Source organism: Lolium perenne, chromosome 1 (assembly GCF_019359855.2).
Source record: "Lolium perenne isolate Kyuss_39 chromosome 1, Kyuss_2.0, whole genome shotgun sequence".
Taxonomy (NCBI): Eukaryota; Viridiplantae; Streptophyta; class Magnoliopsida; order Poales; family Poaceae; genus Lolium; species Lolium perenne.
The window spans coordinates 166872495-166894948 of record NC_067244.2 but is presented as its reverse complement, the minus strand read 5'-3'; the positions used below and the strand labels follow the sequence as shown (position 1 = coordinate 166894948).

Sequence of the window (22454 nt, the reverse complement as noted above, 5' to 3'; positions counted from 1 at the left end):
ACTGGATTTTTTGGTTTGATCGTTCTCGGAGGAGCATTATTATCAACCACAACATTTTTCCCTCTTGCGGACTCGGTCTGATCTGACCGAATAAGCACCTTCTTATTCTCAAAATCAATAACATTTATAGGAAACGGATCAGTATCGAGCTTCATCTTAGAACTTTCTGTAAATGTCAATCGTCCGTCCTCAATGGCCGATTGCACCTGTCGACGAAACACATTACAATCATTAGTAGCATGTGAAAAAGAATTATGCCATTTACAATAAGCCTTTCTACCCAATTTTTCCGCAGATGGCATTACATGACCTTCTCTCAGTCTAATTAAACTTCCTTGCAGCAACATATCAAATATTTTATCACACTTGCTAACATCAAAAGTATACTTAATTTCCTCTCTTCTAGCAGGTGTGGGTTTCAAGGCAGGACATGCAAAAGGTTTGGACTTAGATGATTGAACCCATTCGGCTACACAAATATCAACTTCGTCTTCACTAGCCGAATCATCATCATAATCTAACGTATTAACCATGTGGTTTTCCTTCTCCTTATTTCTATTATTATCTTTAAATCGGCTAAATTGTTTAACTTCTTTAGCTCGATTCTCCTGTGCCAAAGCCTTTTGCAAAACTTGATTAACATCTGAAAATTGTTGCCCTTCTAGTTTATCCTTAATATGAGCGAGCAAACCCGAAAAAGCAAGATCAGCTAAATCTTTTTCGGCTATGTTCAAACTAAAACAACGGTTTTTGACATCTCTGAATCTCCTAATGTAATCATGCACATGTTCATTATATTTTTGCCTAACCATTGTTAAATCTGAAAGTCGAAGCTCAGTTTCACCGCTATAAAAATACTCATGAAATCTTTGCTCTAATTGTGCCCACATTGAAATAGAATTAGGAGCAAGCGATGTAAACCAAGTAAATGCAGTGCCAGACAAAGATAAAGGGAACAATTTTACCCTATAAACATCAGATGTACCAATCTCACTGCATTGTGCTAAAAACTGTCCTACATGCTCAAATGTAGATCTACCATCTTCCCCCGTAAATTTAACAAAATCTGGAATTCTAAAACCACGAGGATATGGTGTCAAGTCAAAATATTCAGGGTATGGTTTTTGATATGCACGTGCTCTACCCTTAGGTTCCAAACCAAATTCTCTAAGTATACTAGCAATTTGATCTTTAAAATTATCAGTGGATTGTGGAGAACTAATTTGTGGAACGGGTTGAACACAAGTACGCTGTGGCATCTCCGGCAAACAAATTTGAGCATGCATGGTTTGCTGCGGAGAACCATTAAAATAAGCATCTGGTATCGGCCCGTAAGGAACCCCGGTACCAACGGGTGGCAGCGGTGATGTATTATATGCCACCGTTTGATAACTAGGTTGCTGCAAATTAGAATTGAAGCCAATACTTCGGTTATTGATGTTGTAATTTAGTGGAACCGAAGTTGAAACAATTGGAGCAGCAATACTAGATACAAAGTTGTTGCCAGAACTGCTAACATAATTTTGGCTACCTTGAACATTGTTTATGGCAGGTTGTATAACATTAGCTAACACGCCAGAAGTATGTATATTACTAGGCTGTGAGCTATTTTCTATAGGCGCTAGATTTTTCCCAAAGTTTTCACCATTTGTTTGCAGCAATAAATAGCGAACTTTATGAGGTAAACTAGTTTCAAATTCTTCAAACTTACTAGCTAATTGAGTAACTGTGCGTGCCGCATTTGCCATATCAGAACCATACTTGCTAGCTACGGACACATCAACAAGATGAGCAATTTCTTCGGGAGACTTATTTACCTCTGTACTAGATGCAGCGGTCAGATTTGGTGCAGGTACCTTTTTGATGAAGCCGTTCCTTGTTTTCAAATATCCAGCCAACTTCACCTTCAATCGCTCAGCCTTCTCTTCCTCAAGCTCCCGCTCGATCTCCCGCTGGTCATCTTCAGAAAGATCTTCGAGCGTGGCAGGGATGATGTTGTCCAGGTTGAGATTGCTTGCGTCCTTGGGATCAGTATTCATCGTGTGCTTCTTCGTTCCCCAGCGGAGTCGCCAATTGTGTTGCCACGCAAAACTGCGGCGCAACAACACGATAACCGTCGTACTTTCGTGACGACGAACGGATGATTTTCGAGCAAATCAACAAAGATGCCTCAATTTCGGAGAGGAGAACGACCGCTTTTCAGCGCAAAGCGGCAAAGATTTTGCTAAACCCTAGATGTACTAGAGCTCGGCAAAGAGAACAACGAAAGAAAACGTACGTAAAAAGTAGATTGTATTTTTGATGAATATCGATTGGGGTTCTCTCGTCAATCGGCCACAGCCTTTAAATAAGGTGCGGGACTTTGCGTTACAATGCACTAGGACTTGACGTACACGGGTACAACTCCAATGTCTAAACCGACTAGAATCTTGCCATATCTGAACTACCATGTATAGAACGTGACGTTCTGAATCGGCTATCTCCTGTACGGTATTTACGTACCAGCACTAATTGCTTGTGTAGATAAAATAGTCAGGCCAAGAGCTAATGACTTGCATCCGCCTCATGCATGCATATATGATTTTTTCCTGACGCACTTCTTCTAGCTTGGCTCCGATACATGCCCGAGGACTTTTCCTTTTAGCTGCTGGTCCATGCAAAACTCATTATAGTTGTCCTGGCTGAATAGCTTGATACGCTTCAATTGCCGCTCTCATTTGTATTGAACTTTGATCAAGCCTGCATTTTGAACTAAATAACAGGTCCAAATAAATATGTCAATCAACAATTTAACCATAGACTTTTACATTAATTTGGCCTATAAATACCTAATAGCCAAATTATGTATTCAACACAAGTTTCCCGCCGGCCCTCTTAATTCAAATCGAGTTTAATTAATTCCAAATGAATTTCAATACAGCACAAACTTTGAAATTCAATAGTTGCAAATCTACTGAACCAAATTTGATGAATTTGATGTTGATGGAAACCTTATGAAATGCTCTAACCAATGGCACTGGTTTGAACCCTACATCTTGTGTAGAATTAAAATAGTAAAAATATCAAGACAGGGACTTTTGTGAATTCAAATAATTCTTAAAAATCAACCAAAATAGATATTGAGTTGATTTCAACTCTAATAGCTCACATTTGACTTACACTAATTGTTTATGCAATAAAATGGTATGGTCACTTTGCATGATCATGCCCTAGTTTAAGTAGTGGATAATAGGGCTAGTTTAACTAGTTGATATTGTCCAAAACTATTAAGTAATTCTTATGAAGTCTTATACTTCATTGAAACTTTGTCTCAAATGAATTCATGTGAAGTTTGGACCCCTGGTCCAAACTCTCTTATATGAAGTACTTAGAGATTTAAATCATATGTAGTGATATTAAATAGTATGAGGTACTCTACCTCATTTAAACCAATTTCTCAAATGATGATGATGAATGGTTGACTTGGGTCAACAGGAATTCATGTATGATTGTTTGAGAAATTAAATCTTAAGAAGATTTCAATGAGAGAAAAGTATTTCTCAAGAACCATATGGAAATTATCATTTACATATGTAAGGAGAGGAAATTATTTTCCTCAAGCAACACAACCAATGCCCCCCAATTGTAGTAATTGTGTGAATAGAATAGTTGGTGTAAATACAAGTAATGTTAGAATAGCCAATGGATTGTTGATGATGTTAAATCACCTCAATGATAGTTGTTAACCTAGTTACAACTATGTGTTAAATCATAGGAGAGGTTTTCCTCTCATTTAAATCTTGGTCTCAAGTAATTCAACATGAGGTAGTGACCATGGTCTATATAATCTCATATTGAGTATTTGGTGACATTAAATCACTACCATGTTAGTATTAAATTGCATGAGGTATGGAACCTCATTTAAATCATTTTCTTAAATGATGAGTATGAAGAGGTTGACTTTGGTTAACCTAGGTCATATATTGTTCATGAGAGAAATTAAATCTTAATAAGATAATAAGAGGAAATTATTTTCTCTAAGTAATTAAAAGTAACACCTAAGTTAGTATGAGAGGAAATTATTTTTCTTAAATAAGAGGAACACATCCACCCACTTAATAGTAGTGTGTGATGCTAGTTTAAGTTGTGTAAAGCTTGTGTGTGCTTATTTTAGTATGTAAGTTTGGTATGATGATTGTGTACCCCGCATTCGTATTTTAGACGCTAGTACCGGAGACTATCAGGAGGAGGAGGACTTCTACAAAGAGGAAGGAGAAGAGAACTTGGACCCCCACTTCAACCAAGGCAAGCCAATACCAATGCAAGCTAATATTCTTGCAAAGTGCAAAGCCCCTTTTTGGGGGCAAGGCACCATGAATCTTACCTTTTCTTACATAAGCCTATCCCAAGTTTATACATTACCAGTTTTTACTTGTTTTCTCAATAAGTTGCTTTTATAGTTAACTTTGGTCAAAGTAAAGAAGTTTACTAGAGTAGTAAAGTCAGCAAGCTATTACCAATACAAGCTAGACTTTTGCAAGTTATATGGTTGCAAGCTAATATTCTTGCAAGCTAACACCAACGCAAGCTAGACTTTTGCAAGTTAACCCCAATGCAAGATAATACTCTTGCAAAGTGCAAAGCTCACTATGAGCAAGGCATTATCCTATTTACTTTATGCTTATGATCCTATTTCCCAGTTATACCTTACAAGCTTTATTTACTGTTGTTTTATCAAAGTACCTTTTTGATTTATGATTCACTTGGTTAGTATTGGATTAGTACAAGAGTATCAAGGTTAGCCTAGAAGCAAAGCAAAGTACTTAGCACCCCTCATAATTAGATGCTAGTGCTAAATTAAAAGTGACTACCTTAGTTTGGAACTTGTGAAATAAAATGACTTTGGAATGATGAGTAATTCTACTGAAAGATTTTGAAGGTGAATATGATCTGTGAATGACTTGGTGAACTTTACAAAATCTGATGGTTGGGTTCGGATGCGATACCATTCCAATTTTACAAGTACCCCCACAATACCTGAATCTGGGTAGGGCTTAACCGGAAGTTTGTGTGTCTTAGTATGGGTTCCCTCTAAACAAGCGTCATCGGGGTTATGCCGAAAGCTGCCTCTACAACAAAAGAAATGGGATGATATGACGCGAAATGAGGTGAATGTCCGGCCCAAGCCCTGTGCAGTTCCCAGGCTGACCGTCTGTCTTCACTGGGAGGCCAAGCTCATGGGGAGAGGTGCCTATACTAGGGTATGTAAATGAAAGGTTATGATTGGTAGTTCGCGTACTGCGTACGATAAATCAGGGCCAGTTACCCCTGGCGAGCTATTGCAATTGTTGTGGCACAAGTGTACAACCTCTGCAGAGTTAAACCTATTCGAATAGCCGCGTCCTCGGTTATGGACAGTTGGAAAGGCCATACGGTTCCGTCATCAGAACTGTTTGAAAACTATGAATGGTGAAGGGTGACTGGTGGATTTGAACTTGAAAGGTGACATTGTTTTGGAATCACAATGGAGTTGTGGGAATGACACTAATGTTCCCACTTGAGTTAGTTAGCACATGAAGAGTTGTTTACAAAAAGGTTTGTGAACTAAAATTGGCTTTATGCAAAATAAACTAGAGCTTAGCACCCCTTACTAGAATTGTTAGAACTTACATTAGTATTAGTTTGCGAGTACTTTAAAGTACTCACGGCTGTGTCCCTGGCTATTCAAATGGCCAGACTATGAAGAGGAGCAGAACTATCAAGATGACGACCAGCAGGACGCCTACGACAACTAGGGAATCTTCTGACGTCAGACGTTGGCCTGTGGACTAGAGAGTCCCTTCTATTTACGCTTCCGCTATGAAACTATGAACTTTGTGTATGTTGATCAATAGATCAACTATGTGTCTAATATGGATCATGTGATCTCTATTTGTAAGACGACTATGGTATGTAATGGATGACGACTTATGATATTCAACTGTTATGTCTCGCAACAACAATATTCCTGGGATTGCGATGTATGACATAACAGGCATCTGGACTTAAAAATCCGGGTGTTGACACTTTCCCAAACCCTTTTAACCATATCATGAAATCCCTCTCGATATAACCAGCCAAGTTCAAATTTGAACGGCCGTTTACAAACGGGTCTGGGATTCCCAGTGGTTAAAAGGATGGGAGCGTGGTCAGACAGTTTTTCAATACGTTCTAGTGCACGGACTGACACCATAGGGTATTTATTTTCCCATTCGGTATCCATCAACACGCGATCTAGTTTCTCGTATGTGGGCTCCGACAAGCTGTTTGCCCAAGTAAACTGCCGACCAGTCATAAACACCTCTCTTAAATTAAGCCTATCGATAACAGCGTTGAACAAGAAAGGCCAATGACCTAAATGAAGAGCTACCTATAAGATCCTTTATGCCATTAGCTGCAAAAAATATATATACTGGTACCTAGCCGTTTGCTTAATTGGGCTCGCCGGCGTTGACAGCAATGAGTCAGTCAATCGTTAGCTAGCATGACAACGAGCTGGTCCTGGACTCCTGGGAAATGAAGCTATGTCATCTCGCCTCAGCAGACATGTAGTCCCTCAGTTCCTGTCTCTAGGGCATTTGTTTTTTCTAATGCAATTCCTCAAACTAGGACATTGTTATCTCTACTGAAACTTTCCCGTACGAGAAAATATCATAATAAAACCAAGTTACGTTGGAATGTGAAAATCAAATAAAAGTACATTTCAAAGTTTCTGAAATTCTAAACACAAAATACAAGTTGCTGGTCGGAGGTAATGTTTCCACAAGTGTGTAGAATTTCAAGTTCAAATTCATTAGGAAGTAAAAGAATCAGAAATAAATAGTGATTAACAGTACAACATCACCATCCATGCATAATAATTTTATACCTCCTAGATGAATATAAGTTTGAACTTGAAATTTCACTTGTTAACAGAGCATCACCTTATTAACATATAAAAAGTAAATTTCTTAACACTTCCAAACGTTTGAAATGTATTTTATCTTACTCAGGTCAAATTCTACCTAGGACATCTAAACAAAAAATGGAATTACGAAAAATAGCTGAAACACTCCTCCTTCTGAAAATAGGTCACTTCTATATTCCTCAACACATAGAGAAAGTAATGCTTGTGGAATCAACTGTATTTTTCTGCAATGATTCTAAATGCAGTGGACGAAGAGATCTGTCTTGGTTTACGATATATTATGATAATCTCATTTGTATAATACTTTTTTTTTGCCTATTTCCCTGTTTGGCTAGCATTTATTTTTGTTTTATTTTTGTTATTTATTCGAAGCTGATTATAGTATATGTCGAGCGCACCATAATTCATCAATCCCAAACTGACCCTAGAATGGTTAACCTTAAACACTCCAAGACATACACGCAAGTTTTTTTTTTCTATACCAATATGTACATTATTCAGATACCTGGGCGAGTAGAGATATCGGTGTCATCTCTTCTACCTCATTTGATCGTATTTCCGTTATGTATCTTCTGCATCGAGGATATGCCAGATTACTAACAATAAGGTACTCCCTCCGTTTTTTGATATAAGCCATATAATTTTTTTTTAAATCTAAAATATGAGATATATGCGTTGTATTTAAAGTTGTCAGAATCATGATTCTATCATACGATTTTACGACTTCACGGCCCAAATTAGGGTGTTCCGTTACAGACATGGGATCCTGAAGGGGCCGATCAGTCCAAAAGGGTCGTCCTCAGATGTGCCACCAACGTACGTCTCATGCACACTAATTTCATACTAACATATAACAGCCACACAATTACTTCACGGCCACGCCGGTCAAATAACAGCGTACACGCACCGTAGTACTACTTAAATACGTACATGTAGGTAGCAGGTACTATATATACACTCCAGCTCCATTCATCAAACCAAACCAATATCGACCATATACAGTAGAGAGTACATACACACTACCAGCAGTGGCAAGCAAGTCAGAAGAGAGCCTGATCAAACATGGCCTTCCCCAAGGCCTTGCTCCTTGCCATCCTCGTCTGCCTCCGTAGCTCTGTACTTGCAGCTCGCGAACTGAACGAAGACTTGTCCATGGTGGCGCGACACGAGGCTTGGATGGCACAGTATGGCCGTGTCTACAAGGACGCTGCTGAGAAGGAGCATAGATTTGAGGTGTTCAACGACAATGTTAGGTTCATCGAGTCGTTCAACACCGAAAACCGCAAGTTCTCGCTCGGCATCAACCAGTTTGCTGACCTCACCAACGACGAGTTCAGGGCAACCAAGACCAACAAAGGGTTTCTTCCAAACAAGGTAAAGGCTTCGACGGGATTCAGGTATAAGAATATAAACTTGGATGTGCTCCCAGCAACAATGGACTGGAGGACAAAAGGCGCGGTCACTCCTATTAAAAATCAAGGGCAATGTGGTAAGTACATTTAACCTATAATTTTTGTTACATGCATATCAATGTTTAACATATCGAGATAGTGTGCACGATTAGATTACATCGCAACAAAATTATTTGCAGGCTCTTGTTGGGCATTTTCCGCTGTTGCCGCAACCGAGGGTATTGTAAAGTTAAGTACCGGCAAACTTGTCTCACTCTCCGAGCAGGAATTGGTCGATTGTGATGTCCATGGTGAAGATCAGGGCTGCGAGGGAGGACTCATGGAGGACGCATTTGAGTTCATTATCAAGAACGGTGGCCTCACATTAGAGTCCAACTACCCATATGTTGCAGCAGATGGCAAGTGCAAGGGTGCATCCAATAGCTCCGCGACAATTAAGAGCTATGAGGAGGTGCCGGTAAATGATGAGGGTGCCCTCATGAAGGCTGTGGCAAACCAACCTGTTTCGGTTTCTGTGGATGGAGGTGACATGACATTCCAATTTTACTCCAGCGGCATCATGAGTGGATCATGTGGCACGGACCTAGATCATGGGATCGCAGCCATTGGTTATGGAGCAGACGGTAATGGCACAAAGTATTGGCTGCTGAAGAATTCATGGGGCACAACATGGGGAGAGAAAGGATTCTTAAGAATGGAGAAGGACATTAGTGATAAGAAGGGAATGTGTGGCATTGCCATGGATTCCTCCTACCCCACTGCATAGAAAGCACCAAATTGCACATATTCGAACAAGTACACACACTTTAATAAATACATGTATCTCGTCCTTCTGTAGCACTATCATATGTGAATGTAAATTATGCTAGAAAATAATATTATGGATCAGCTAAAATGCAACGAGCATTTCTTTGATCCTTAAGGAACAACTTCCCACAATGTTGTCAAAAACAATTTCTCCAAGCATACATCTTTGAAATGTCTCCAACTTCAACATAGGCCTAGATCATGCCGATTTACCACTTCCCCGAACTCGTATATACCGTGGGTCTATAAGACACGAAGCACAAGCACAAATGCAAGCTGACTAGGTAGTGATACTTTTGGTGTGGGCCACCTAGACTCTAGAGCAACACTCGCCATATACAATGAATGTGTATTTGACTCAAAGCTAAGTACCTTAACTTACATCCCTTTCTTCTTATTCTTCTTGAGGTCAGATATCTCTTGTTAGCCCCGGTTGCAAGAGGGTTGAAGAAATTATACCTTAATTAGATGAAATTTTATCAATATGTGAAAAATGCGCAATGGATATGATTCTCTTTAGGAAATACTGCAAAATAGAATGCAAAAAAGTCTCTTCCCCCGCCCCCAACACACCAAACAAAGTTGTCCATTGTGTAGGTGCACTAGTTTTAATAAGAGATTTTTTAAAAAATAATTCTATGATCAAAACAAAAAATATATGAAATTGCAGAAACACTGTAAACAAAGTTCTACTGGATGAAAATGAGGCATGGATTTATAGGTTCACCATTTGCAACAATGAGGATACTAGATGCATAAAAAGTATGCAGAATATAAGTAAAACCTCATAGATATATCTTGTATCATGAAGTAACTAGACCATAATGGTGCGCATTGCTGCGCCCGTCCATATACAAAATGTAATGTAATAATAGGAATTTTGTGGTATGAAACTGGGGGCGACAACACAGGTGAAGCGCAGAGTCCTACCTTTCAGGGTGAAAACCCAAGGTCTGGCCTTAACTGGTTGTGCCTGGCAATGGCCTTGGTGGAGGCATTGTTTTGAGAGCGGGGACTATCTTCAGGGTGAAAACCTAAGATCTTTGATCGGGCGACGATAGTGTTTGAGCACTGTTTCCTTCTTGGAGGCGTCGTTTTTTGGAGAGTCTGTAATTCAGGTGTCGTCTTGGCGGTGGATGTACTGCTGTTGTTAGGCCCGAGATGCTGTAGCGGGGCTTTTGTTTCTTAGTTTTCTTTTCCTTTTTTGGCTGTGTGCATCCGTAGTGCCATTAGGGTGGTGCGTTGTTGAAGAGGCTGGGTGTAATTAGTATCTTTTTTATATTAATATATTCCCTTTATCGGAAAAAAAATAGGAATTTTGCAAAAATATATCTATAAATTCAAAATGGATAAACAAACTCGTATAATTCAAACTGGGGACTTATGAGGCAAACAGATTAAAAGGTACACGTGATGCACTCACCTAAATAATTTTTATTTCTAAATTTATCCCCGTCACAATATGATAAGGGAAAAATGCGGAACTGAACATAAAAAGAATGTAATTTAGTAATCAAAATAAACCCTTTCGTAAAGGGAGAGATCTGACACTAGTCGGGGTAACGAGTGATGTAAATCGTTACAAAATTCAGAGCTAATGTGGTTGGTGATGAATCTGCCCCGAGTCTTCGATGGAGTTTCGATGCCAATGCCGCCGTTGCACTTTCAGGATGTGCAATAAATGATTGCCGTGTAACCAAAAAAAATTTAGCAACCATAGGCTCGCATAGTTGGATAATTGGATAACATATGACATTACAAATGAACAAACCTGAGCCTGCAGCCATTGGAAATCGTCCCTGGCAGAACACACGAACGGAAAAAAAAATGCAATCCAAAAACCAGTCTCTCGGAATTCCCTGAACCAATATACCAGAACTACAAAGATAACTTTGGCGACCGTATCTGCAAATAAATGTAACAGGGGAGAACAACATTAGAAAGTGTCCGGACTGAATACAAACATTGAGAGGAGAAGGGGTTATATACTTAAGGAAAAATTAATCTACAAGAAATTTTAGCTAGAGAAAGGGGGGAGGAAAGAGCCCGGAGGGCTGTACATAGCATACGTAGGCAGAGTAAAGTAAAGATGCAAAATTGCAACTTAACTGCGTCTTGTAGAAACGGGTGAGCATATGTAGCCTCCATCATTAACAACTTGTAGAAAGGCTGAGCTAATTCTGACGATGCTTTAGCTAGCACTTAATTGCATCGGCAAAGAGCTGCTGCTACCTGACCTTCATCTGCATCTAGTGGCAAAGGCCGGCTTGTAGGACAAAGCCCTCCAATCTCACGTTTGGCTCGTGCCGAATCGTTCTGTCATTCAAAGCTGCAAAACCACTAGATGACCTGTTGCGCTATCGCGCAAATGGCGGAATCAAGTTAGAACTGAAATCGTAAGTTTTAGCTTATTTTAGTACTTCCTAAATTAACATAACAAATCCCACAAATCTCTCTGGTTGACTCTTCATATACGTGCAACCAAGTTCTACTATTAAGGAAAGAAAAATAATGCTTCCTAAATATAAGAAATCGTTGGGGTCATGCATTAGGAATCTCATTTAATTGTTTCCTTTTTGTATGGATTTTTTTTCATGCATGTCGTGTGGGAGCTGACCGGTAGAGGGGGTAATTGAAAAAAAAATCAAGCTACAACCTTATATTCTGAAACAAATGCCAAAAATCTATAGGCATTATAAAAAGGAACGGAGGGAGTATTAAGAATTAGCCTGGAATTTAACTACTTAAGTATCTTGCTGACACACCATTCCATCAAGGTGCTACATCAAGATATGACAATTTAGTACGATTTCACACTATTTTTGCCAGTTTTTATGCTTCTATATAAACTCCACCACCAAATTATGGTTATTGTACCCAAAGAGGTAGCATTATAAAAGAATCATAAAAGTACAATTAATAATTCAAAGAAGAATGTATCTACTTTAAGACAAAAAAATTGATACCACAATGTTTACGGTTAAAAGTGTCAATTTTGAAAACATATTTGATATTGGGTTATGTGTGTGCTTCCACTTTTATGATGTACTAATATTACTCTTAGGAAAAACACGGTGAAAGACACATTGGTGGTTCTCTTGAATCTTGTTCCACTAATGAAAAATATTTGAACCAAACAAGTTGCAGGCCTTATGAAAAATATTACATACAATGGAAGTACTTTTCAAAAGAAGATTAAGTGTGGTATCAAGTATCAAATAAGTTGTATATTAACGATATAAACAATAGGTAGGATTCAAGGCATCGTATCGCCTTTGAAAAGTTAAATAAGGTTGAGCAATACACATTGTTGTAATCCTACTGGATTAACCCGTTGTGCCACTGGCGCAATTCGTGAAATGGAGACACGACTTTGGCCTTCTGGTTTCTATTTTGGACATGTGGCATGATGTCACCGAAAGTTTGCTAATACTTAAAAAGCACATATGACTTAATCATCGACACTTAATATATTAAATTAATAAATCATGTAAATACAAAAATATTTGGATACAGATATATTTGATACATTTTATTTGAGAGGAAAATATTGGATACATGACAATACCTACGAACATATGGTTTTTTCCTCTTCAACATAAGATCAATTCCCAAATTGCTTATTTGGGCAGTATTTGTGCGGGTGAGTGCCAGAAACATGGAGTATATGTGGATGACATTTTACTCAGAAGTATGTAGACAAGAATATACCTTATATTTGAAAAGGATTGGTTCGAGTTTTTGAGCCCCTTAACCAATACCACGGGAACCAGAAAATATTACAAATGTTTTCCCTAGGTAAACAATTTCCACCACTAATCTCTGCTAACACTGCCCACCCCCATCACGATTTGCGTTAGCAACCCAGTCACTTCCTCTTAACCTAACTCCAGACCCCTCCACCTTGATGTGCTACACCTCCCTCCATTCCCTCTAGCCCATCTAATCTGCTGACCAAGTACTCTGTCGCGGCCATCCACGCCATTCAGCCACAGCCATTCCCTGCTCGCTCCAAGATTTACCTAACACTTAATAGACGACAAAACAGATTAAATATTTTAGAACCCTAAGACAATATGTTGTTATTTCAGAATCCTAACACGAAATATTTTGAGAAATTGTATGAAATCTTAAAGAAATGTATTTCAGAAATTATGATCATGCGATCCGCTAGAAAGGCATCAATACCATTAGAAAACAAAGTATACACTTTGCAGATTAAAGTAAGGTAATGGCTTTGCAGATTAAAATGTACAGATTGTTGTTGGCCAAGATACCGCCCGCGCAACACCTAAATGGTGTGTTGCTGGTGGGGTTGCACTGGCGCAAATGGCTAAAGCGTGACACTTTTTAAGCCATAAGTTTTATTCTTAGGGATGTTGATGCTTCTTAAATGGCACCCTAGAAAACGCCTAAGTTTCCTTCGTAAATTAGGATTGCCATCTTTTTTTCAACACCACCTTTGATGTAGGAGTATACTATATATGAAAGAAAAAACACCAATAATACATTGGTTGACATGTGAAAGATATGCTGAATTCAAATGGTTCCCACGAGCCATTTTGCACAAATACTGAAATCATATTAAAAGTTGTTGACATGTGAAAGATAAGGTAAGAGTTATCCAATGTTTATAGAAACACAGGTGACACAATTTGGCCTTATCAATAATATATCATTAATTAATCTCCGAATTATCGCTCAAAAAACATTAACTTCCATACTTGCTTCAGAGTAAAACTATGACGTTTCTTGTAAGTGTGGTAAGATAGGATGAATTGATGTTCGATATTCCCTATTAGCTGTAGTTTTTATCTATGTTTAGACAAATCGTGTAATTAGGTTGTCATATGTCATGACCTTATATGTAACATTCACAATGACGTGGAAGACATGTTAAATAAATAGTTCTGAACGTTTTTTAATTAGGCCATTTCATGGATCGGCAATTGCTGGAGAAGCTGTATCTTTCTAACAGCTATTTTGAACTGGTAGTAGGTTACACCGTATCGGTTCAACTGACCAACCAACACATAACTGGAATGTAACGTAGAGTGGGACTCACAGGTCACCAAAATTAGTCGAAAGCATGTTGTAAGTCCATGAAAGATCTCTTACAATATTATATGCTTGGTGTGGATTAATGAGCTTGAGTGGTTACTGGGATGACATGCATATGATAATCCACTTTAACTTATGGGTTATAGTTTCGATGGCGAAACAACCACATAAGTGTATCTCATAACTCTTCAGAACACTGAAAACTACTATATATCCCCCTTAATTGTGCACCCTAGAGGTGCTAAGTTCTAACAACAAATCGGTGTAAGGCCAAGCTGCAAAGGAGGAACAGACGGAAAGTGTATCAACACAAAGTATTCATGGGCAATAGTTCGTGTCATGCATAGAAGTAGATAAAGAGCATATAAAGCTAAGCCCGTATTCTCAACATAGGGTCTGGATGAAGGATGGTCTTGCAAGCCTCCCAATCAGCCAGAGGATGTACTGCGCTTACACAAAATAACTTTTACATAGCGCTATCTACATAGCTACCACAGCAGGTCAATGCCGCAGCAGAGAAGACACATCCAGCAAAAGCATATAGGCAGATAATAAGGGCATCACATTAGCTTGATGCTATCAAGGCGGTGAGCCCATCTCGCTAGCTTGATGATGTATGGAAGGCACACCAAGTACCAGCGGACGCCGAGGTAGTGAGCATTACTAACATATACTGATGAGCTCTCACCTAGCCCCTGCAGCCGAGCCCATCATGAAGATATGGCTGTACAAAGCAAAATGTAAAAGCATGGACAAATGCTATTAAAATAGAATGACAATAGAATAAACCGAACTCATGGGCAAAAAGTAGATTTAGCTATATCTGCCAATCTGAAGTCACAAATACTGTAGTTAACACCAAGCCTGTTATTTTTCATTCAGCTACCTCATTATCTACTCTGTTGTGTTTCTGCTTTAACTACAAAAAAATATCATTCTTAGATTGTGAAGGCATCACAATATCTCAGGACACTTCAAAATGGTGTATCCAGAAATGGAGGATCGAGAAAGGGAGATAAAACAACTATGATACCTCGCTACGGCCAGACCATATTGATCTAGCATGTAACAATCAAACATATTTTTGTAACAAAGACTGGAGCATGATCTGAACATATATATTAAGCAAAGAAAATGGGGAATTGGGATGACATAACTGCACATGTAAGTGATATGCTGGGTCTTAAATGCTAAAAACTACTCCCTCCATCACAGTTTACAATTTCCTCCCCTTCCGTTTCTTTCCGCTGTGTGAACACTGAGAAAAAATCCCATGCATTTGTGAATAGAGTTGCATGCAGAGGTGTGGAATCGGTCTCCACCAATGCATGGAAGGAAACAGCTTGATTTCTGGATGGGAGGAGCATCAAATGCTTTAATTACACAAAATTAGGCGTGGTGTGTTTAATGGGCCTAACAAATGCCCCTACTTTCACGTTCAGCTGAAACGAATTAACAACCAATCAACGAGTATATAGGTCCCAACGTTTTCTCAAGTACGCCGTGTAAACTGTGATGGAGGGAGTACAGAATTGCATTTCCTAGTAGAAGATACAAATCAAATATATCAATTAGTTAGAAGTAAATAGTCAAACAGAAAAGAGGGCTCACAATGGCATATGGAATACGTGATACAGTTGCTATTGAAAACTATAACAATCACACAACAATTAAGCTAAAGAATTCGCCAAGAAAGCCTACCACAACCCAAAGATATCATGCGGGCCGTATTGTTTATACTGACCAAAAATTTGAAATGAGTGCTCGTAATTGTAATAGTTCTATTAATATTTTCAATCCTTTCCAGCCAAGAGAGTATGCAACAGTATGGTTACCTTGCCTAATTAGCCGTATTCTCAGAACTGTCCATAAATTTTAAGCTTATAGACAAAGTTTTGTAGCATGCAATTTTTATCAGTTTTCCCTTTTGCAAGCAATACTGAATTATGAGAAGGTTTTCCGGATAAATTGGAACATTCCATAGGTCACGGCTTAATCCTTTTCTTCATCTAAAGTTCGGAACTACATACTAATATAAGATGAAACAGAAATATAAACTGGTCCTATTTGATTTAAGTTGAGAATAAATACACACATTTAACTGTGAGAAAAAAAATACGGCCAAGGTTGGCTCAGCTAACAAACCATGGTGCACCAAAACTAATATGTCCATATCTGGGCAAGATAATTCGGCAAAATCCTAATGCAGCATGGTAGAAACATGCACAAGACAGAGCAAGTTATAATCTAGGAAAAAGTAGATAACGCAACTATATACTCACAGTCCATTGCCATTTTGACTATTTTAACCTTGTCCATATCAAGAAGGAAACTACATGCTTCAGCGATCATGAGAATCACATTTCAAATAACTTCTCAAACTACAGTAAAGCTGTAAGTATATTACAATCTCAATCATGCTGAAGCTAAATCGAGTGGGGACCTCAACTTCAAGTGTTGCTCTGAAAACTTACTATCTGCTAATTAACGAATGAGAGATTCTTGGAAGAAATTGCCAGGGAAGAAAATCAGTTTATTTTTGTTTACTGAACTTTTTGACGAAATCTGAACAATCAAATCTTGCAGAACAGCTAGCTAAATCACATGATCATTTTGAACGCTATCAGAAGATAGAATAAGCTGCTGAGGCAAACATGGTAATATGTATTCCTTACCGTAACTAATACCATATACCGGAAGAAAAAGTGTTGTATGGAAGAAATTATAAGAAATGCAAAGCTTATGAGATAGGTTTTGTTACTACCATAACCCCATCTGAAACACACACATAAGAACAATGGTTACGACATTCAGTTGTGTATGAAAGACATTTTTTTGGCCACAAACACAAACATGAAGACAAATCTATACACATAATTGAATGTATTTACCAATTAACCTTAACCATCCCACCATATTAGCATCATAAAAAATAATCAAACACCTTGGTAGTTACTTTCATCTAGGAAGCAACATTAAAATAGAGATAACATTAAAATAGAGATAACATGATAATATCGCTAATGCCTCCCAGTACTCTCTCTCTCAGGAATAATACCTAGCAAAAGGATACCAAGAAACATCCACATGAACATGCCATACTCGAAAAAATCAAAAAACAACACTCAAAACTTATCAAACATTCAGTACAAAAGATGAATTGCACTATAGCCTTATGTAGAACTTATCCAGCTGCCCTTAAGCAGTACCAAAGATGCTTACTGACTTCCAACAAGGCAACTTATCTGAAACATGAAACACTTTTTAGATGGTATTCTCTCTAGATAAGCAACCTCGGCTATATCATCAAACCAAGTACACATTCCTCAAGAGTTAGCACCACATTTTAAAATGTGTCTATTCTTTCTTTCTTTCTTTCTTTCTTTCTTTCTTTCTTAGAAATGCACTATATTGAAAAAAAATTATCCTGTGAAATTCTGAAATTTGCAAGCTTTGAAATGAAACTGACCTCACATTATCCATACAGGTTTGTGGTATACAATCACCATCTTGAGCTGCAACCATACAAAGAATTACAAAAATAGAGTTATTAACAAGCTGTAGCAAAAGAAAAAAAAAATACTACACAAAATTAAACCTGCAACAATGGGCACTAAAACCGTCAAGCGTGAAACCATACTACAACCACAGCTTTTTCGTGAGCTCATGTCATACAGACGACTGAAATGCTGAAAAGTTGAGTGTCTAGCAACCCAAAAGATTATGATCTTACAAAAGAAATTAAGGATAAAAATGATGCTGATGGCCTAGAATGGGGGCTGTGAGGTGAACTTGCCTCCTTTATGATCCTGACACCAAGGTTAAACGCATCGAAATGATACCACTGTTGTAGCAATGAGGCATTGCCAGTCTACTGTCTCCTTCACGGTGGAGCTCCTCCTCGCCGCTTGGTCAGTGGATGACCAATACTTCAGTCAAGCGAGAACAGGGATATGACTACAAAACCATTCAACCATAGCTTATGGCAACACAGAGAGAGAAACCATACATAAGGGGAGAAGGATGAGAGAAGCTCACCATATCTTCAGGAAAATTGTTGTACATCAATGCGGGCATCTCTCCCCAAGCTGCACCAGCGGTCATGAACACCACTCCAGTAGCCTGTCCCGACGGGAGCGTTGCAAGCCGAGCATGATGCCAGACAACAGCGAGCACTCTATAAAATCAACAGTTTGCCTCAATCGGTAGGAGTCAGCAACATTCAAAGAATGACAACTATCATGCTTCAAATAATGACAACGCGAGGCGGCAAGCACCGCCCTGCTGCGCAGCCCTGTGACCATGAGGAAGAAGACCGCTCGGCAAAGGCTTAACAGCAGGGACAAACAAGACATCTGTAATTTTAGACAACGGCATGAAACACTTTACCTCCTCCTGAAAACAGCCCAGTATAGAAAGGTTAAACTTAAAGCAGCCAATTACTTGGCAACGTATCATATAATACTGTAAGCAATAAAAATGAATCTACTGTCAAGGAGGCACCATGGGATTGCCCAATCTTACCATATGGAGGACAGGTATGTAAGAAAGAGAATAGATTTACAATTTAAACTATCAAGTTTACCAAGGAAAAACTGAAGAGGCTATAACATTAAGTTATTAAATTTAACTCTATCGCTTATCCTAAGGCACCATGACGACTAAAAGAGAAGGGAATGCTCCAGATTTCAGATAAGCTAAACTGAGATCTTACATTCCAATCGCACCAAAAGAACAAGAGCAATAAAAGCACATAGTCTGTTTTGCTGATCCCACTTTCATGAACAAAGGTACACAGAGATACAAGTTTCAGACTTAAATATGCACATAATTTTGTCAAGTATGTTCAGGTTCAGGTTCGTGACATACCTTCATTTTGAATAATGTTCAGGTTCATGTCACACTGACTGCATCACCGCCAACAAAAGCCATTTTACCTCAAGTGTAGCACCTTGCAAAGGGGATCCCATAAGATCATTATGTCACGGCCAGTAAGAAGCCTTGATCCGCCCTCACTGCCATTTACCCTGAGATGTCCATTAGCCACCAACACAAATGGTAAAGCTTTGCCATTGCAAAGATTAATCTACACAGGAAACTGTAGAGAACAAAACAAAGCAATACAACCCAGTGTAAAAGCTTGTTTGTACTCACCTTAATTTTCCATCAAACTTTATGGCTAGAGTACCACACTGTATGTCTGCTCACTTTCAATTCCATCTCACAGTATCATCATAACTCGCCTTGCCTGCTAAACCATAGAGCAGGAGCATTAGCTTAAACTTAAGAAGTGTGTATACATTAACAACGGAAACAACATAAGATAGGACAAAAGTATTTAAAGTATATGAGCCAGCATCCCTAAATATGTGGACAAATATGAGGAAGGCATCTATAAAAAATACACAGTGAACACACTAATGACATGGAAACAAAATGGAATAATGGCACTCCACAGAAATCATGAAACTGCATAGTAACAATTCTTGTGATGTGTTCTAGAATTTTTCGACCAGTCTCTTGCCAACGCAATCAAAGCGCTAGGCTGGCTATATACAAAAAAGGCTGGCAAATTGAACACATTGCAACTGGTAATTAAAGCCCATAAGAGTAATATTAATAACATCGGTAAGTTCAAGCTACCACGAGTAGAGCACCAAGGGACATCGTTAGATCCAGGAAGGCTGAGGAAATTACCTTCTTTTCTGTAGCACTGCCTTGTACACATCAAATAATTTAAGTTTCCGAACTAATGGAAACCTGAGGACTACAATATTAAAATTTCAGTACAATAGCAAAAAAATGACAAATGGAGGATGATCACAGGAGACTGCGGGCCTGCAATTCCCACCATATCCTTCCTCTTGCAGATCGAAGGACACCACCATGTCCTTCCTCTTGTAGATCGAAGCACACCACCAGTGAATGATCCATAGAAACAAAGAACAACAAGAAAAGTTATGAAATCTGTATACATCATGGATGAGAAGGAGTAGTTATTCTTTATGTAGAGTTCGGACAGCGCCTTACCTCGTTCACTGATATTTGATTCAAGTTGAAAATGAGAAGTAGAGGGAGGTGCAGCTGCTGGGCCATAGCCATTAGGAAATATTCAGATGCTAATCGTGTTGTTGCTGTCGGTGGTGAGAATAATCTGCAGGCCACACCCAAACATTAGCAAAAAAAAAGCAGATATTAAATGGGTGAGCAGGAATTTCATCAAACATCTCACACGCATGACCTGAAGGTATGAACAAATCGAACTTAGACAAGCAAGAACAGGGACGTGGGTAGTGAACCAACAGACATGGAAAATCCTAGGAGAGATCAGGAGCAGATGGGGAAAAAAGATTGGGAGACGCTCACCTTGGCCAAGCTCGTCCTCAAGCGAGTGCACGAGGTTGCATCCAACGTGTAGTGCTGCTCCATGACTGGGAGAAGAACGTGGGGGTCAACGACGAGGGTCGAGCCACGGACGCGGGCACACGTTCCTGGTCGCGGCAACCCCAGCTCGCGTGCCTCTACCCACCTCCTCTCCACCGCCTAGCGTGGCGCCTCAGTGGGGGAGAGGTGCAGCTAGAAAAATGAGAGAAACAAGAGTGAGAGCTGAGAGATAGATAGAGAGGAAGAGACAGAGAGAGAAGGCAGACCTGCGTGCCCTTGATCCTCGTCGGTCAGGGTAGGCCGCTCTCCTCACCGGTCAGGGTCGGCCGCTCCGGCACCGACTGGTTCCGCCATATGCTCCTGGGTTGGGGAGGCCGTGGTGAGGGTAGAGGCGCTTCTCCAGCCGCCTGCGAGGCTGCTGCACCGCAGCCGACGCTCCATCCGCCGCCGCGCCAGGCTGATGCACCGCAGCCGACGCTCCATCCGCCGCGCCTAGCACCGCCGCCAGCCCACCATCGTGCCCACGACCCGCCACGTATTCTGCTCCCGCGCCTCACATACGAGCATCCAACAGCCGTCGCCGCCCTTGTGCTCCCTGCCATCGCTCCGCCGAAAGACGACCTCGAGGGCGGAGGAAGAGGAGAAGATGGGGACGAGGAGAGGAGTGGGCGTCGCCGCCGCCAACCTCCGTGCGCGCTCCGGCCGCACCTCCTCCAACCCACGAACGCGCAGGGGAGAGTGCCTCAAATCCCATCATCCACGAGCCGCGCGGCCGCCGGCAGGACGCGCGACGACTCGATCTGGTTTTCACCGTGGGTTGAGAGGAGATAAGCGCGGGGCTGTAGGATGGGGGATTGGCTGCTTTTCTCGATCTAGGGTTTCACCGCATGTGGACGCGAAGAAAGGTGACGCGAAACGAGCAGCATCGCAGTCTCCAACCGTCGGCCCCCGCACCTAGCTGGTCCCACGCATCATCGACTCAGAGGGAAGCTGAATAAGTGAGAAAAATATTCATCGATCGGATGGCTGTGGTGAAAAGTGGGATTAGAGATGGTGAAACGGACGGACCAGATTGTTTTGCCCCTCTCAGACCCCCTAGATGGCTGGGTAGTCTAGGGACATTTATAGGAGAAATATGTTGGCCCATTTAACAGATATTAAGCCAAACTAACTACCGGGCTCCCAACTCAATTTCCCGTAGATAGTTCCATTTTAGTGTTACTTAATGTATGTATAATCCATAATTCCATATAGGTACTATACCCATAAATCATCAGAACCCACATGTTATGTATTAATTAGATACAAAAGCAATATGCCACTGATTACGAGAATTGTACCCCTTAGGGTTTTTCCCCCCCCCCCCCCCCAAGGCGATCTGGCGGCGAGTCCTAGTCTACCCCGAGCTCCGATCAGATCCCGACTCCAGTTCTCCTTCAACCAACCCTCTCCTTCAACCAACCCTCACTAGTGTATTTGACCAGCTCCTGCCCCGCTTGAAGGACATGGTTTAGTCTTCAAGACTGGTACATGTAACCTACAGAACGAGGACTACGGTTTTGGGAATGTGTCCCGTCCATGGCGGATGATCACTCGGACCAAAAGACCGCCACCGGGGAGGAAAGTATTGAGATGGGAAGCTTCCTAAACCCCAGGTTCCTCCCCAACTAGTGAGTTTGATGAAGCCTCTGTATGCACAAGTACAATCAAGGGAGGTATTGACTCCATGTTTGATAGATTGGACACTGCGGGTGATGAATTTGATGACTTTGTTATTGAGGGCGATGTTGAGATTGCTGAAAGAACGCGGTGGTTGGATGTTGCACGCGTGGTATGTCTGAAGAAGCTCTCTCATGAAGCTCTCT

The 22454-nt window shown here is 40.2% G+C and overlaps 1 protein-coding gene and 1 long non-coding RNA gene across 8 annotated transcripts; one reads left to right on the top strand and one right to left on the bottom strand.

Moving 5' to 3' along the window:
• Nucleotides 1–7920: 7920 nt before the first annotated feature.
• LOC127302850 (senescence-specific cysteine protease SAG39) lies at nucleotides 7921–9124 on the top strand. Its single transcript, XM_051333563.1, has 2 exons — nucleotides 7921–8414; nucleotides 8517–9124. The coding sequence occupies exons 1-2, from the start codon at nucleotides 7988–7990 to the stop codon at nucleotides 9101–9103; spliced, it is 1014 nt and encodes a 337-aa protein (XP_051189523.1). The 5' UTR covers nucleotides 7921–7987; the 3' UTR covers nucleotides 9104–9124.
• A 7114-nt stretch (nucleotides 9125–16238) lies between these two features.
• LOC127311689 (uncharacterized) lies at nucleotides 16239–21718 on the bottom strand. Of its 7 annotated transcripts, none has more exons than XR_007857799.2 (7): nucleotides 20856–21718; nucleotides 20572–20781; nucleotides 20236–20359; nucleotides 19360–20102; nucleotides 18244–19232; nucleotides 17675–18162; nucleotides 16239–17450 (listed from the first exon to the last, which is right to left on the bottom strand). It is a non-coding gene; the product is annotated as an uncharacterized lncRNA (long non-coding RNA). The 7 variants fall into 7 exon arrangements; XR_007857802.2 differs by having other exon boundaries at nucleotides 16239–18162; nucleotides 18244–18600; nucleotides 19075–19232; XR_007857808.2 differs by having other exon boundaries at nucleotides 16239–18162; nucleotides 19360–19456; nucleotides 19903–20102.
• Between the last annotated feature and the right edge of the window lie 736 nt (nucleotides 21719–22454).

Coding starts and splice junctions, on each gene's coding strand:
- LOC127302850 (XM_051333563.1), top strand. CDS start 7,988: ATGGCCTTCCCCAAGGCCTTGCTCCTTGCCATCCTCGTCTGCCTCCGT. Junction 8,415..8,516: donor TAAAAATCAAGGGCAATGTG/GTAAGTACATTT, acceptor AATTATTTGCAG/GCTCTTGTTGGGCATTTTCC.